Source organism: Lissotriton helveticus, chromosome 8, assembly GCF_964261635.1.
Source record: "Lissotriton helveticus chromosome 8, aLisHel1.1, whole genome shotgun sequence".
In the NCBI taxonomy this organism is placed as follows: Eukaryota; Metazoa; Chordata; class Amphibia; order Caudata; family Salamandridae; genus Lissotriton; species Lissotriton helveticus.
Window position 1 is genome coordinate 1,496,764,752 of NC_136069.1, and position 13,130 is coordinate 1,496,777,881.

The window sequence follows — 13,130 nt, forward strand, 5'->3', positions numbered from 1 at the left end:
TTTTTAGGAATGTTCTTAAGAATGAGGATGACAGGATTTGGAATAAAAGTAGAGTGGTGGTTTTGAAGACCATGGCAAATAAGGTATGCCAGAAAACACTTGTGGATTATGTGAATCTGGAATGTGAGAGCGCGGAGGAGTGCTTGATAAATATGCATGGAGGTGTTCCTGTGCAGGGGCATGGTGGTAATAGAAAGAGGGAGAGAGCGGTTAAGCCACCTGGTTGTCAGAATTTGGTTCTGCACTAGCCGTGTTATCTGACATCCATTTTACCATTATTTGTTCTGTACACACTGCATGGCTTTGCTGTCTACTTTCTTTGTTTTGAGTCATAAGTTTTGCCTGGCCACTGCATCTCGCCCCTCCATCCCCACACCACTAGTTTCTGGACACCGATCTCTTCCCGTATCTTGCTGTGCAGCTTGGGTGGGGTTGTGATGCTCTTTAAGACATGTAACTTGAGTCTATGTGGAAGATTCTTAATAGAATCTTGAGGTTTAAATGTGTAGTCAAATGAGGGATTAATGCCTGTGGATGAGGTCCAAAAACCCTTGTGCTTGAGTATTCACTTGTGTGTCCTTTGTTTTGCCTGAGGCACTTGGAGTCCAAATGTAATGATGCTATTGTGAATGATTGAGTGAGTGGAAGTGAATCAATCAATCAATCAGGCGTTTGTTGAGCACAACTACTCACCCCTAAGGGTCTCAAGGTGCTAGGGGTAAGGGGGGTGCAGGTTCCAGTCCATCATGTAGGGGCTCTGTCGAAGAGCCAGGTTTTGAGGTTTCTTGAGAAGATGGGGAGCAATGTTGTCTGTCTGAGGTGGAGCGGAAGGTCGTTCTAGGCTTTGGTGTCGAGGAAGGAAAAGGAGCGGCCTCCCAATCTGATCTTTCTGGTGCGGGGGACCACGGCGTAGGAGAGCTGGGCTGACCGTAGGGTCCTTTGGGGTGCGTGGAATTTGAGGTGGCTGTTCACGTATGCTGGTTCGGTGTCGTGTAGGGCCTTGTGTGCATGGGAGAGTATCTTGAAGGTGATTCTCACCTCGACGGGGAGCCAGAGGAGTGTGCGCAGGTGCTGTGAGATGTGGCATCGTTTTGGCAGGCTGAGGACCAGTCTTGCGGTGGCGTTCTGGATGTTCTGTAGCTTGCGGGTGAGTTTTTTGTTTATTCCGGCGTAGAGTACGTTGCCGTAGTCGAGTCTGCTGGTGACCAAGTCGTGAGTGACGGTCTTTCTGTGTTCGAGGGGAATCCATTTGAAGGTCTTACGAAGGAGGCAGAGGGTGTGGAAGCAAGAAGATGAGACTGAGTTGATCTGGCGGTCCATTTTGAGCTCAGATGATTCCCAGGTTGCGTGCGTGGTCCGTGGGGATTGGCAGGGTTCTGAGGGCAGGGGGCCACCAGGTGTCACTGCAGGCGTCGGGGTTTGGGCCCATGATGAGTACTTCTGTTTTGTTGGTGTTTAGTTGTAGGCAGCTATTTTTCATCCATTTGCTGACAGCTTCCATGCCTTCTCGAAAGTTGTGTCTGGCGGTGTTGGGTTCGTCAGATAGGGAGAGGATGAGTTGGGTGTCGTCTGCGTATGACACATTGTTGAGTCCGTAGGTTCTGACGATAGGGGCGAGTGGAGCCATGTAGACGTTGAAGAGCGTCGGGCTGAGGGAGGAGCCCTGGGGGACTCCGCAGGTGGTAGGTGTAGGGTCTGAGAGGAAAAGGGGTAGTCTGATCCGCTGCTTTCTACCAGAGAGGAAGGAGCTGATCCAGTCAAGGGCCTTGTCCTGGATTCCTGCGTCGTGGAGTCTGCGTATTAGGGTGCGATGAGAGACTGTGTCAAACGCCGCTGAGAGGTCGAGAAGGATGAGGGCTACTGTTTCCCCTTTGTCCAATAGGGTGCAGATGTCATCTGTTGCGACAAGGAGGGCGGTTTCCGTACTGTGTTTTTTTCTTAAGCGTGATTGGGAGGAGTCGAGGATGTTGTGCTCTTCGATGAATGTAGCGAGTTTGCTGTTGATGACTTTCTCAATGACTTTTGCTGGGAACGGGAGCAGGGAGATGGGTCTATAGTTTTTGAGGTCGGTGGGGGTCTGCTGAGGGTTTCTTCAGAAGGGGGTTGGCCTCAGCGTGTTTCCAGTCGTCTGGGAAGTAGGCGGTCACCAGGGAGAGGTTGATGGTGTGGTGGAGCATGGGTGCGATGGTAGCGGCGGCTCTGTTGAAGATGTGGTGGGGGCAGGGGTCCGTGTGGGCCCCTGAGTGGCTTGACTTCATTGTCTTCAGTGTGCCTTCGGTGGTGAGGGCTGTCCAGTTGTCAATCGCTGGTTTCCGGGTGTCGGGGGTGGTTGGTGAGGGTTCAGTGTGTTGGTTGTCTTTGTCGAAGTTTTCGATGATGCTCTTGATTTTGTGGTGGAAAAAGGTGCGGAGTTTGTCGCAGAGGTCTTGTGAGGGAGGGATGTCAGTGGACTCGCTGGTGGGTTGGGCGAACTCCTTGATGATGTTGAAGAGTTCTTTGCTGTTGTGCACGTGGGTGGAGATTCTGTCTTCAATTGCTTTTTTCCTCGTTTCTCTGATGCGTTGGTGGCGGCTCTGAAGTTGTTGTGGGCTTCTTTGGATTTGGTGTTCCTCCAGGCCTTTTCGAGGTGGCGGCAAGTGCGTCTGGACTCGTGAACTAATGAAAGCATGAGTCCTGAAGAATAAAAGAATAGGAGTGTAGATGGAAGGATGGATGTCTTAATGATTTAATGAGCGCAGTAGAAGGTGACAGAGGGAGAACTTAAGTGAACTAATTAATAAGAGTGGGGAAATGAATAGGTGAGTGAATGAGAGTATAAATGAATGATTTAATTCAAACATGAAGATGGAAAGATGAATACAGTGAAGTTTTAGATGAATGAATGTAAGCATGAAAGTGAGGTTTTATGTGTGAAAAATTACATTTGTTGACTGGTGAATGATTGAATACATGAGCATGTGCAAAAATGACACAATAAATTAGTGGTTATCAATTAATGCATAACTGAATGAACATGTGAGGATGGATGAATGAATTTGAAGATAGTGTCAATGATAGTGAAAGCATAAATGACAATGTGTTAGAATGGAATGAACGGTGAATGAACGAGAGCATGATGTTGGATTAAAGAGTGATTGACTATGTTATAAACATGAGTACGAAAACAGGCTGATAAGAAACACGTGTTAAGGCAGGCAACCTCTGGACAGCAGACTGCTCTCACAAAATTGTACTTTGTTTACCAAAATTTATGAGCTGAACTGACTCGTGGACTGATTAATACCAAGAAGATACCCCTGTTAATGGGTTGACTATTTAAAAGAACAAAGTTATTGAATATCTTATTGTCTGGCTGTCCGAAAAAATATTAGACATAATTTCCAAGCTAAGCACAAAGCCATATCATCATGAACAAAAGACACTGCTCTCCAACACCGTACAACATTTATTCTCCGACTAATAGTGATACCCACTTTGAGTGGGTGTATAATGCTGTGACCAAGTGTTTTGTGCAAGCTGCTGCCTTTAATAGAGTACCATCGAATACACAAAAGAAAATTGGAGGAATGTTTTCAATAAGTCTTACCATTCCACTTCAGTTTGAACCAATCCTTACCACTGGTTTGAGCCCAAATATAGGTGTAAAAAGAGCAATGGGTTGGAATGCTACCATGAGCAATTTCCAGTGGGTCGATTTATTGCAAGTATTCCACCCATTACATTTTTGTGTTTGATGTACCATCCTAAGAGGCAAGGGAATGCCCAGGTATGGATCTTGTGCTCACTGTGACACTGGAACCAAGCTGCATCCTACTGACAAGCCCCTATTAACCTGTCTTGTGTTGCTTGTTCTCTGGTTCAGAGAGGACCTGGCGTGGCAGCTCGGCTGGACTGTTCATTTTGGAGCAAGGTTAAGGCTTATTTGCATTCAGCGGGGTGAAACGGAGGTGGCATGCGGAGCAAAAGAACAATGGGTTGGAATGCTACTGCAAGCGATTGCCAGAGGTTAGACTTATTGCAAGCGTCCTCCCATCGCCTTCTGGGTGATTGACCGGAAGATTCATATCTTTGTATGGTCCTGATGTCCAGCTTCAGCTCCATAGTGTAAAGCCCTTTGAGATGTCGGTATAGTTGTCCAGCAATTGTATAGCCCTCTTCATTTTGCTCTGAACTTTCTTACAGCTGTCTAGTAATGGGAGCAAATCTGCCTGACCTATTCTTGTTATCTTGAATCCATCCACCATGGACCTCTGCACGTTTCAGGCCCTAGATTCTGTAACCCTTTGTTTCATCACTGCTTGCTAGACGGAGTTAATGTTGCTATGACAAACCACTTACTGTAGCCACAATAAACATAAACCAGCATTGAACTTTGAAAGACGTTTTGGCTTTACCAGCGCTTTTTGTTGATGCTAAATAGCATTGACAAAAGGAAGAAAACAATATTGATCCTTCGCATCGGCAAATAACCCAAAATAAATATATCTACCATGATGGTGACTAAGCATGCATGTGTCAGGGGGCTCCTGTGACAATTTGTTTCCTAGTTTGCCATCCCATTGGGACACCCATCTCGGAGCAGTAAATTTCAAGAATTAAAAAAGTTTGTGACAATCGGAGAAAGAAGCTGCCGGGTAGCAAATTGCTCTTTTGGAAGAAGGGGCACCAAGTATTCCAAGGAACATGGGTACAGCTTTGTGAACTCAGGTGAAATAGCACTCTCTCACAGTACCTTTTAAGAGTCACCTTTCTTTTCATGATTCCAACTGTTACTTACTAATCCATTTCTTCAACAGTCTTTTAAACATATTTACTTTTTCATTACATTTTTCTTCTCATATTCTACCATTTGAGCCCTTTTTTTCTCTTTCTCTTTCTGTCTGTCTCTGTTATCTCAAACAGTTGTCTGCAGCTTCCAGTCAAAGTCCACAGAGAATTTCCGGAAGGGATCCCTTTGCAGAGCATTCTCTAAAGGATTTCTTGTAGAACCATTTAGGTATTACTTGTTATTTTAGAATGCACCAACTAATGGATTGGAATCCACTGAAAGACCCATTTATTCACATGCAGATGTCTGTCACTAAACGAGCAAATGAAAATTGTTCATGTCTTAACTGCATTTCTACAGTCATTTCTTCTTTTGATGAGGGCCATATTCTCTTGAGTGGTAAACAGGATCATTGATTGAAATGTATTAGTAGTTAGTGTTCCATTCTTATAAAAGATGTCCATACAGCCATATGTGAACTAACGTGCAACATTACAAAGGCATGAGCTGTGCTCTGTCATGTTCCAAGTAAGTCCAATGACTGCAGCCTAACAATATGGAATGTCATACTTTTTTTGCTCATCTGCCACCCCCTTGTTCCTTATTGCAAAACTTAAAAGGGTGGGGGGTGTAGTTTCATGCATCTAGCTTCTGCAGGAAGGGGAAAAGCATAATAATAATCATGCCACAGTTAAGACTATGCTACAAAAGCACTAACTGCTCAGGGTATAGGAATAGCCCAGCTTCTGAACACACCAACATTAAAGCTAGTGGTTAAAAATACCTTTATTAGAACCATTTTTGGTGTTTCACCATTTTTTATTAGGACTTGTTATGGCAGGCATTGAAGACTCGAAAGTTGATTCTCTGCTGCTATGATGTTAACCAAACTTGGAATCACTAACAAAATATTTTGAGGATTTGCTATGGTGTGGCTGCATCCACACTCGATACCTAAGAAACCCACCTGCACCTGGAGAAAGATGTAAAATAGTTGAAGGCTAATTTATTGTTGTTTACGGTCTCCATAGGAAGCCATTATTGTTAATAACCAGATCGGTGCCTGGTAAATCACAGTCTCACACTGGGCGCCGAGGAGGTCTGCATGATAGGCGAAACAGCCAACACTGATTCACCACAAATAGTGTCAGGATCTTGTACTTGCAACCCCAACGCCCATGAGGCATGCTATTTTAGCGCTTCAAATTTTCTTTTCTAGGAACCCGGAAAATAACAATTTACCACCACTGTGAGTACCAAGTGTTGTGTTTTTTTTAACGTAGTCAAGGGTAGGGTACACCTTAGTGAGTGTATACCACCCGGGCTACCATCACTGGTCCTGACAAAAACCTAACAATTGCAAAAGAGGTTAAGACATGTAGACCAATTTTTAGCTCACAAACTTAACTTGTGACACCACAGGCCAACTTAATCTGGCATGGTGTCCCACTGATATATTTTACTGTTTCCCAGTCACTCCGGAATAAAGGGATTTTTTAGTGAGTTTAAACTGGACAATTTTTAATCACTTTTTTCACCTGCACAAGAAATCCAAACAAGCATTAGGAATGCATTAGGGCTCGGGTTTGTTTTAAGTTAGAGATAATGGCATTGTAAATGGCAATGTGTTTTAGGCACTCTGCACTCTCAATCTGCACTCTCAATCTGCACTCTGCACTCTCAATCTGCACTCTGCACTCTCCATCTGCACTCTGCACTCTCAATCTGCACTACCAATCTGCACTCTACACTACCACTCTGCACTACCAATCTGCACTACCAACCTGCACTCTGCACTACCACTCTGCACTCTGCACTACCACTCTGCACTCTGCACTACCACTCTGCACTACCACTCTCCACTCTGCACTACCACTCTGCACTCTGCACTACCACTCTGCACTACCACTCTGCACTACCACTCTGCACTACCACACTACCACTCTGCACTACCACACTACCACTCTGCACTCTGCACTACCAATCTGCACTCTGCACTACCAATCTGCACTCTGCACTACCAATCTGCACTCTGCACTACCAATCTGCACTCTGCACTACCAATCTGCGCTCTGCACTACCAATCTGCGCTCTGCACTACCAATCTGCACTCTCAATCTGCACTCTGCACTCTCAATCTGCACTCTGCACTACCACTCGCACTCTCAATCTGCACTCTGCACTACCACTCGCACTCTCAATCTGCACTCTGCACTCTGCACTACCACTCTGCGCTCTGCACTACCACTCTGCGCTCTGCACTACCACTCTGCGCTCTGCACTACCACTCTGCGCTCTGAACTACCACTCTGCGCTCTGCACTACCACTCTGCACTACCAATCTGCACTCTGCACTCTGCACTACCACTCGCACTCTCAATCTGCACTCTGCACTCTCGCTCTGCACTCTGCACTCTCGCTCTGCACTCTGCACTCTCGCTCTGCACTACCCCACTGCGCTCTGCACTACCCCTCTGCGCTCTGCACTACCACACTGCGCTCTGCACTACCACTCTGCACTACCACTCTGCGCTCTGCACTCTGCACTACCACTCTGCGCTCTGCACTACCACTCTGCGCTCTGCACTACCACTCTGCGCTCTGCACTACCGCTCTGCACTACCAATCTGCACTTTGCACTCTGCACTACCACTCACACTCTCAATCTGCACTCTGCACTACCACTCGCACTCTCAATCTGCACTCTGCACTACCACTCGCACTCTCAATCTGCACTCTCGCTCTGCACTCTGCACTCTCGCTCTGCACTACCCCTCTGCGCTCTGCACTACCACTCTGCGCTACCACTCTGCGCTCTGCGCTACCACTCTGCGCTCTGCACTACCACTCTGCGCTCTGCACTACCACTCTGCGCTCTGCACTACCACTCTGCGCTCTGCACTACCACTCTGCGCTCTGCACTACCACTCTGCGCTCTGCACTACCGCTCTGCACTACCACTCTGCGCTCTGCACTACCACTCTGCGCACTGCACTACCACTCTGCGCTCTGCACTACCACTCTGCGCTCTGCACTACCACTCTGCGCTCTGCACTACCACTCTGCGCTCTGCACTACCACTCTGCGCTCTGCACTACCACTCTGCGCTCTGCACTACCACTCTGCACTCTGCACTACCACTCTGCACTACCACTCTGCACTACCACTCTGCACTACCACTCTGCACTACCACTCTGCACTCTGCACTACCACTCTGCACTCTGCACTACCACTCTGCACTACCACTCGCACTCTCAATCTGCACTACCACTCTGCACTCTGCACTACCACTCTGCACTACCACTCTGCACTCTGCACTACCAATCTGCACTCTGCACTCTCAATCTGCACTCTGCACTACCACTCTGCACTCTGCACTACCAATATGCACTCTGCACTCTCAATCTGCACTCTGCACTACCACTCTGCACTACCACTCTGCACTACCACTCTGCACTACCACTCTGCACTACCAATCTGCACTACCACTCTGCGCTACCACTCTGCACTCTGCGCTACCACTCTGCACTCTGCGCTACTACTCTGCACTCTGCGCTACCACTCTGCACTCTGCGCTACCACTCTGCACTCTGCACTACCACTCTGCACTACCACTCTGCGCTCTGCACTACCAATCTGCACTACCACTCTGCGCTCTGCACTACCAATCTGCACTCTGCACTACCAATCTGCACTCTCCACTCTCAATCTGCACTCTGCACTCTCAATCTGCACTCTGCACTACCACTTTGCACTACCACTCTGCACTCTGCACTACCACTCTGCACTCTGCACTACCAATCTGCACTACCACTCTGCACTCTGCGCTACCACTCTGCACTCTGCGCTACCACTCTGCACTCTGCGCTACCACTCTGCACTCTGCGCTACCACTCTGCACTACCACTCTGCACTACCACTCTGCGCTCTGCACTACCAATCTGCACTACCACTCTGCGCTCTGCACTACCAATCTGCACTCTGCACTACCAATCTGCACTCTCCACTCTCAATCTGCACTCTGCACTCTCAATCTGCACTCTGCACTACCACTCGCACTCTCAATCTGCACTCTGCACTACCACTCTGCACTACCACTCTGCACTACCACTCTGCACTCTGCACTACCACTCTGCACTACCGCTCTGCACTACCGCTCTGCACTACCACTCTGCACTACCACTCTGCACTCTGCACTACCAATCTGCACTCGCCACCAGACACGGCGGACTCATGGAAAATTAATGAAGTGACCTAGAGGGTGAGGATGGGATACTCCGCTACCATCGAGTTCGTAGAAGAACAAGATTACATACGAAAAACAAGCAGCACAGAAAGCATCACTTTCGCGATCGCAATTGTTTAAACAAGCAGCACAGAAAGAGATCACTTTCGCGATCGCAATTGTTTAAAAAAACCAGATCTGATGCATGTGGTTCTCTACATTGCTGGCCGGCTGTTCATGCGCGCACACAGAGCTGAAGGGAAAAAAAACACAGCAGTGCACACGCTCCCAGCTCCATCTGCCTTCAATTACCGGCACCTCGGACAGCTGGTAATTGAGGATTTATGTATTCTTCTGCGCGTGTCCGAACACTTTATGCAGGAAGTGGACATTGACAAATTCCTAAGGCCTATGGCGTGCTGCCTTACTTAAACACAGCCTTGCCTGGACCAATTACCATGCACATGGCAAAATACCACACGCAAAAACCGCGCGCTTTCTGGAATGTATCCTACAGAAGTCTGGAAGCCCCAATAGGGTCGGAACTCCTCCCACTGCTAACGCAGTGGCGGAGGCCTCGCCCTAAAAACAAACCCGCTCCACTGTAGTCAGGTGTCGCAGCACACCCGGATGGCCCTCGGCTATCAGGGTGGGACCCCAATGATGAAGCATGTCACCAACTAGGTTGGTGAGTGAGGGGTATTCTAACAAAGGATGAATCTGTCCTTTTCTTTCTTTTGTGCACCTCCGATTGTTTTTTGATACTAGTCAAGGGGACGAGGAGTATTCCCTTAAAAAATACCTTTTCTCTCCCATTGTTGTTCCAAATCACAGTGGTTAACAAAGTGGTTAAAAAATGTTGTGATGGGGCGTGTCCAAGATGGCGCCCGTGCTGTAGCAGAGTCACGCAGCTCCGCCGCGCCGGATTATTCTTTAGCGGTTCCCAGGGGAGTGCCTACCCCCAATCAACAGTATAGCGCACTGACAGTGAGTGGCGCTGGCCCGGTAATCGACGACCCCGGTAGTGAAGGCTGGGGCCGCCCAGAGCAGACACAACGATGGAGCCGCCTGGGAGATGGAGACAAGATTGCGGCCGCATAGGTGCCAAACCCGCGGAGACCAGGGGAGACCTTGCAAGAGAGCGGTGACTCAAACAGCCCGGGCGGGTCCCGGGAAGGTAACGGAGGTTGTGGGTGCACACCTTCTTCAGTCTGGAGACCAGCTAGTAAAGTAAAAGTAAAGTCCACATTTGTAAAGCGCACAATCACCCGTAAGGGTCTCTAGGCGCTGGGGGGCCGTCGGGGAGATTAAGCGAGCTATTGCCCAGAGTCACATGGTGCTGGGCTCATCTGCCGCCGGAGCCGGGGATCGAACCCTGATCCCCAGATTCCAGCGTCAGTCACCCTGGCCGCGGCGCCACACCTCTCCCAGCAGCACAATCACCCGTAAGGGTCTCTAGGCGCTGGGGGGCCGTCGGGGAGATTAAGCGAGCTATTGCCCAGAGTCACATGGTGCTGGGCTCATCTGCCGCCGGAGCCGGGGATCGAACCCTGATCCCCAGATTCAAACAGCCCTGCCTCTGGACAGGCCACAACACCTGCAAGCTGGGGGCTGTACGGGACCGGCGGCGGCTGCAGGCACCTGATGCGCTTGGACTTTAACGCCATTGAGCAGCGTGCAGTCCCCCTTCCACTGGTGCTGCGGGTGACACCGGATGAAACACCAGGTGAGCGGAGGCACTTGGGACACTCGGAGGCCTCGGCAGAACGGATCGGGCCCCTTGTTGATATGGGCTGTGGTGGGCGGCCCAAAGGAAAACCCTGAGATGGCGGATATCTGCCTGGTACACCCGCACTGATTAGGAGGGACACGAGATTGCCATCCCGGACCCTGTGAAGCTCCACTGTGGGGGTCAATAACAAAACATAAGTGATCCTTGAGGATTCATTCAACTTTGATTCATATTTTAAGTTTGTCACATAAGTGAACACAATTCCACAGAACTCAAGAAGTTTTTATCAAAAAATTGTTTATCAAAAATTAGTAGTTTTTATATTCGAATCAATCTATTAACATATTCAATACATTCTCTTGATAGAACATAGAATAATATTCCATAAATCATATCATGTATGGCAACCAAATAACTACTGTCTCATTAGCTGCAACATATACAGTAGTGTGTGACACTTTTTGTTCAGAAATATGGGCAGTATAAACAATCAGCCATATATTGCAATCAATTCATTGTTTAAGTGCAATTCAATAAACATCCACTGATGATTATAGACACAAAAGAAGTGCCGTAGCATCAATGTTTCGGTCTCATACACGGTGAATCAAATCCATGAGACCATCCTCAGAACGTATGTTGCACCATGAATCTAAAACATACTTTATAAAAACCTTGAGTTCAAAATATGTATCGTCTGCTCATCATTCAATCTGAAAATTAAGTGCTCCTATATACAAGTCACAATACACCAGAATTTATGAACTTCACCAAAGCCACAGTGCAACTAATGCGGAACCCCTATACAACAAAGAAACATCCACCATCTTAATCACCGCAGGTGAGTAAATCCACCAAAAAACTGTTGAGTAGATCCACCAAAAAAACAAGAAGAAGCTACTCACAGAAACGCTAGGTATTTCAAACCTGTCCTCAACAGCAGTGTCCTAAAAGACAGCAACATCCAACAATAAATGACTCCAGAAATACCTCACGAAAAAAACACCACTTGTTACCACTTCTGAACAACTCTTCCTACTCTAACCTTCTGCCACTTTGTCATATAATCTATAATCAGAGCACATATATTATGTCAGTTAACAGGAATCACCCTAGTAACCATCACGTAATCGTACATAATGCCATAATACTCACAACGAAGTCTGCATATTATTCAGCAGCTTTATCTGAAAGGTGATAATAACGTGTTCAAATTAGAATCGTGTTCACCCTTACGCTTCAGAAAACACTTAAGAAAACATGCACGCACCTAACTAAAGTCTATCATTTACAAACGTACTTATTGGTAGACTTGTCTTCATCCGTCCCATACTCGACAAACCGACCGAGTGAGGACGTGGCGTCTCAGACGCCCTTTGACCTTCCTGGCGTGACGTGATCTAACGCGAAAAACGTGTCGGCCATCTTGAAAGTATCTATTGTGCCCTACACTCTATATACTAACCACTCGTCAAGCGCACGTTAATGTGCAAAATCCGTAACACTCAATGTCTTTTCTTTAATAAAAGAGAAGCGTTTCGGTCATCTTCAAACTCTCTCCTGGATATCATATGTACTCCTAGTGGCATTTATAATGAACATCGAGTTCATAAGCTTAATGTCTCTTGGCACGTCTATACACCTTGCTATCCTAGTCAGCAGTTAGGATTGTAAAAAACCTGCGGGTGAAAATGGACGACGCCTTATCTTTGACACCTCAAGTACAGTCGGTAGCAGATACGTGTTTTGGTCTCCTGAAAATGCTCCGTAGGTTTCTCTTTCTGCTGCCGACCTCTCACAGAAAGACGGTTGTTCAGGCCCTTATTACCTCCAGATTTTACTATGCCAATGCCCTTTATTAGGAACTACCAGAGTTCTTACTGAATAGACTTCAAGTCGTACAGAACGCGGCTGCCAGGGCAGTCCTGAGACTCGGACCAGGAGACCGGATCTCTCATCTGAAGAATCTGCATTGGCTGCCTGTCCGATGGAGAATTCTTTTCAGAGCTTTAGTCCTGGCTTTCAAAGCTCTGCATGGCGTGGGGGTTCATTATATCCGCAGGAGAGTGTCACAATATGTTTTTTTTTTTGTTTTTTTGTTTTTGGGAGTTTTATATAGCGCGAACTAGACCCGAACCGAATCAGGTATCAGAGCGCTTTACATAGCACAAGTTACGTGTGGTTTTTTTTGTGGTTTTTTTTACATGAGGACACATTTTCATTTTTAGGCACGGGGAGATTAAGTGATTTGCCCAGAATCACAGGAGGTTTTGGCGTCGTTAGCTTTCAGGAAACAACTAAAAACCTGGTTGTTCCAACAAACCGTATAATGGCTGACACCCCGGTATTGGAGTTTCCCTTTCTGGTCCACGTATCTTCTGTCTCAGTGCCGGCACACTCTGTTG

The 13,130-nt window shown here is 47.4% G+C and overlaps 1 protein-coding gene across 12 annotated transcripts in view; it reads left to right on the forward strand.

Moving 5' to 3' along the window:
• Positions 1-13,130, forward strand: part of PICALM (phosphatidylinositol binding clathrin assembly protein) — a 519,981-nt gene that overhangs the window by 492,052 nt on the left and 14,799 nt on the right. For 6 of the 12 annotated variants that reach the window (XM_078658451.1, XM_078658450.1, XM_078658452.1 and 3 more), the window contains one exon: positions 4,903-4,996. The exons of the other annotated variants lie outside the window; for them this stretch is intronic. In XM_078658451.1, coding sequence (XP_078514577.1) covers positions 4,903-4,986 — 84 coding nt within the window. In that variant the 3' untranslated portion in view covers positions 4,987-4,996. The remainder of the gene's footprint in view (positions 1-4,902; positions 4,997-13,130) is intronic. 12 annotated transcript variants of the gene reach the window in all.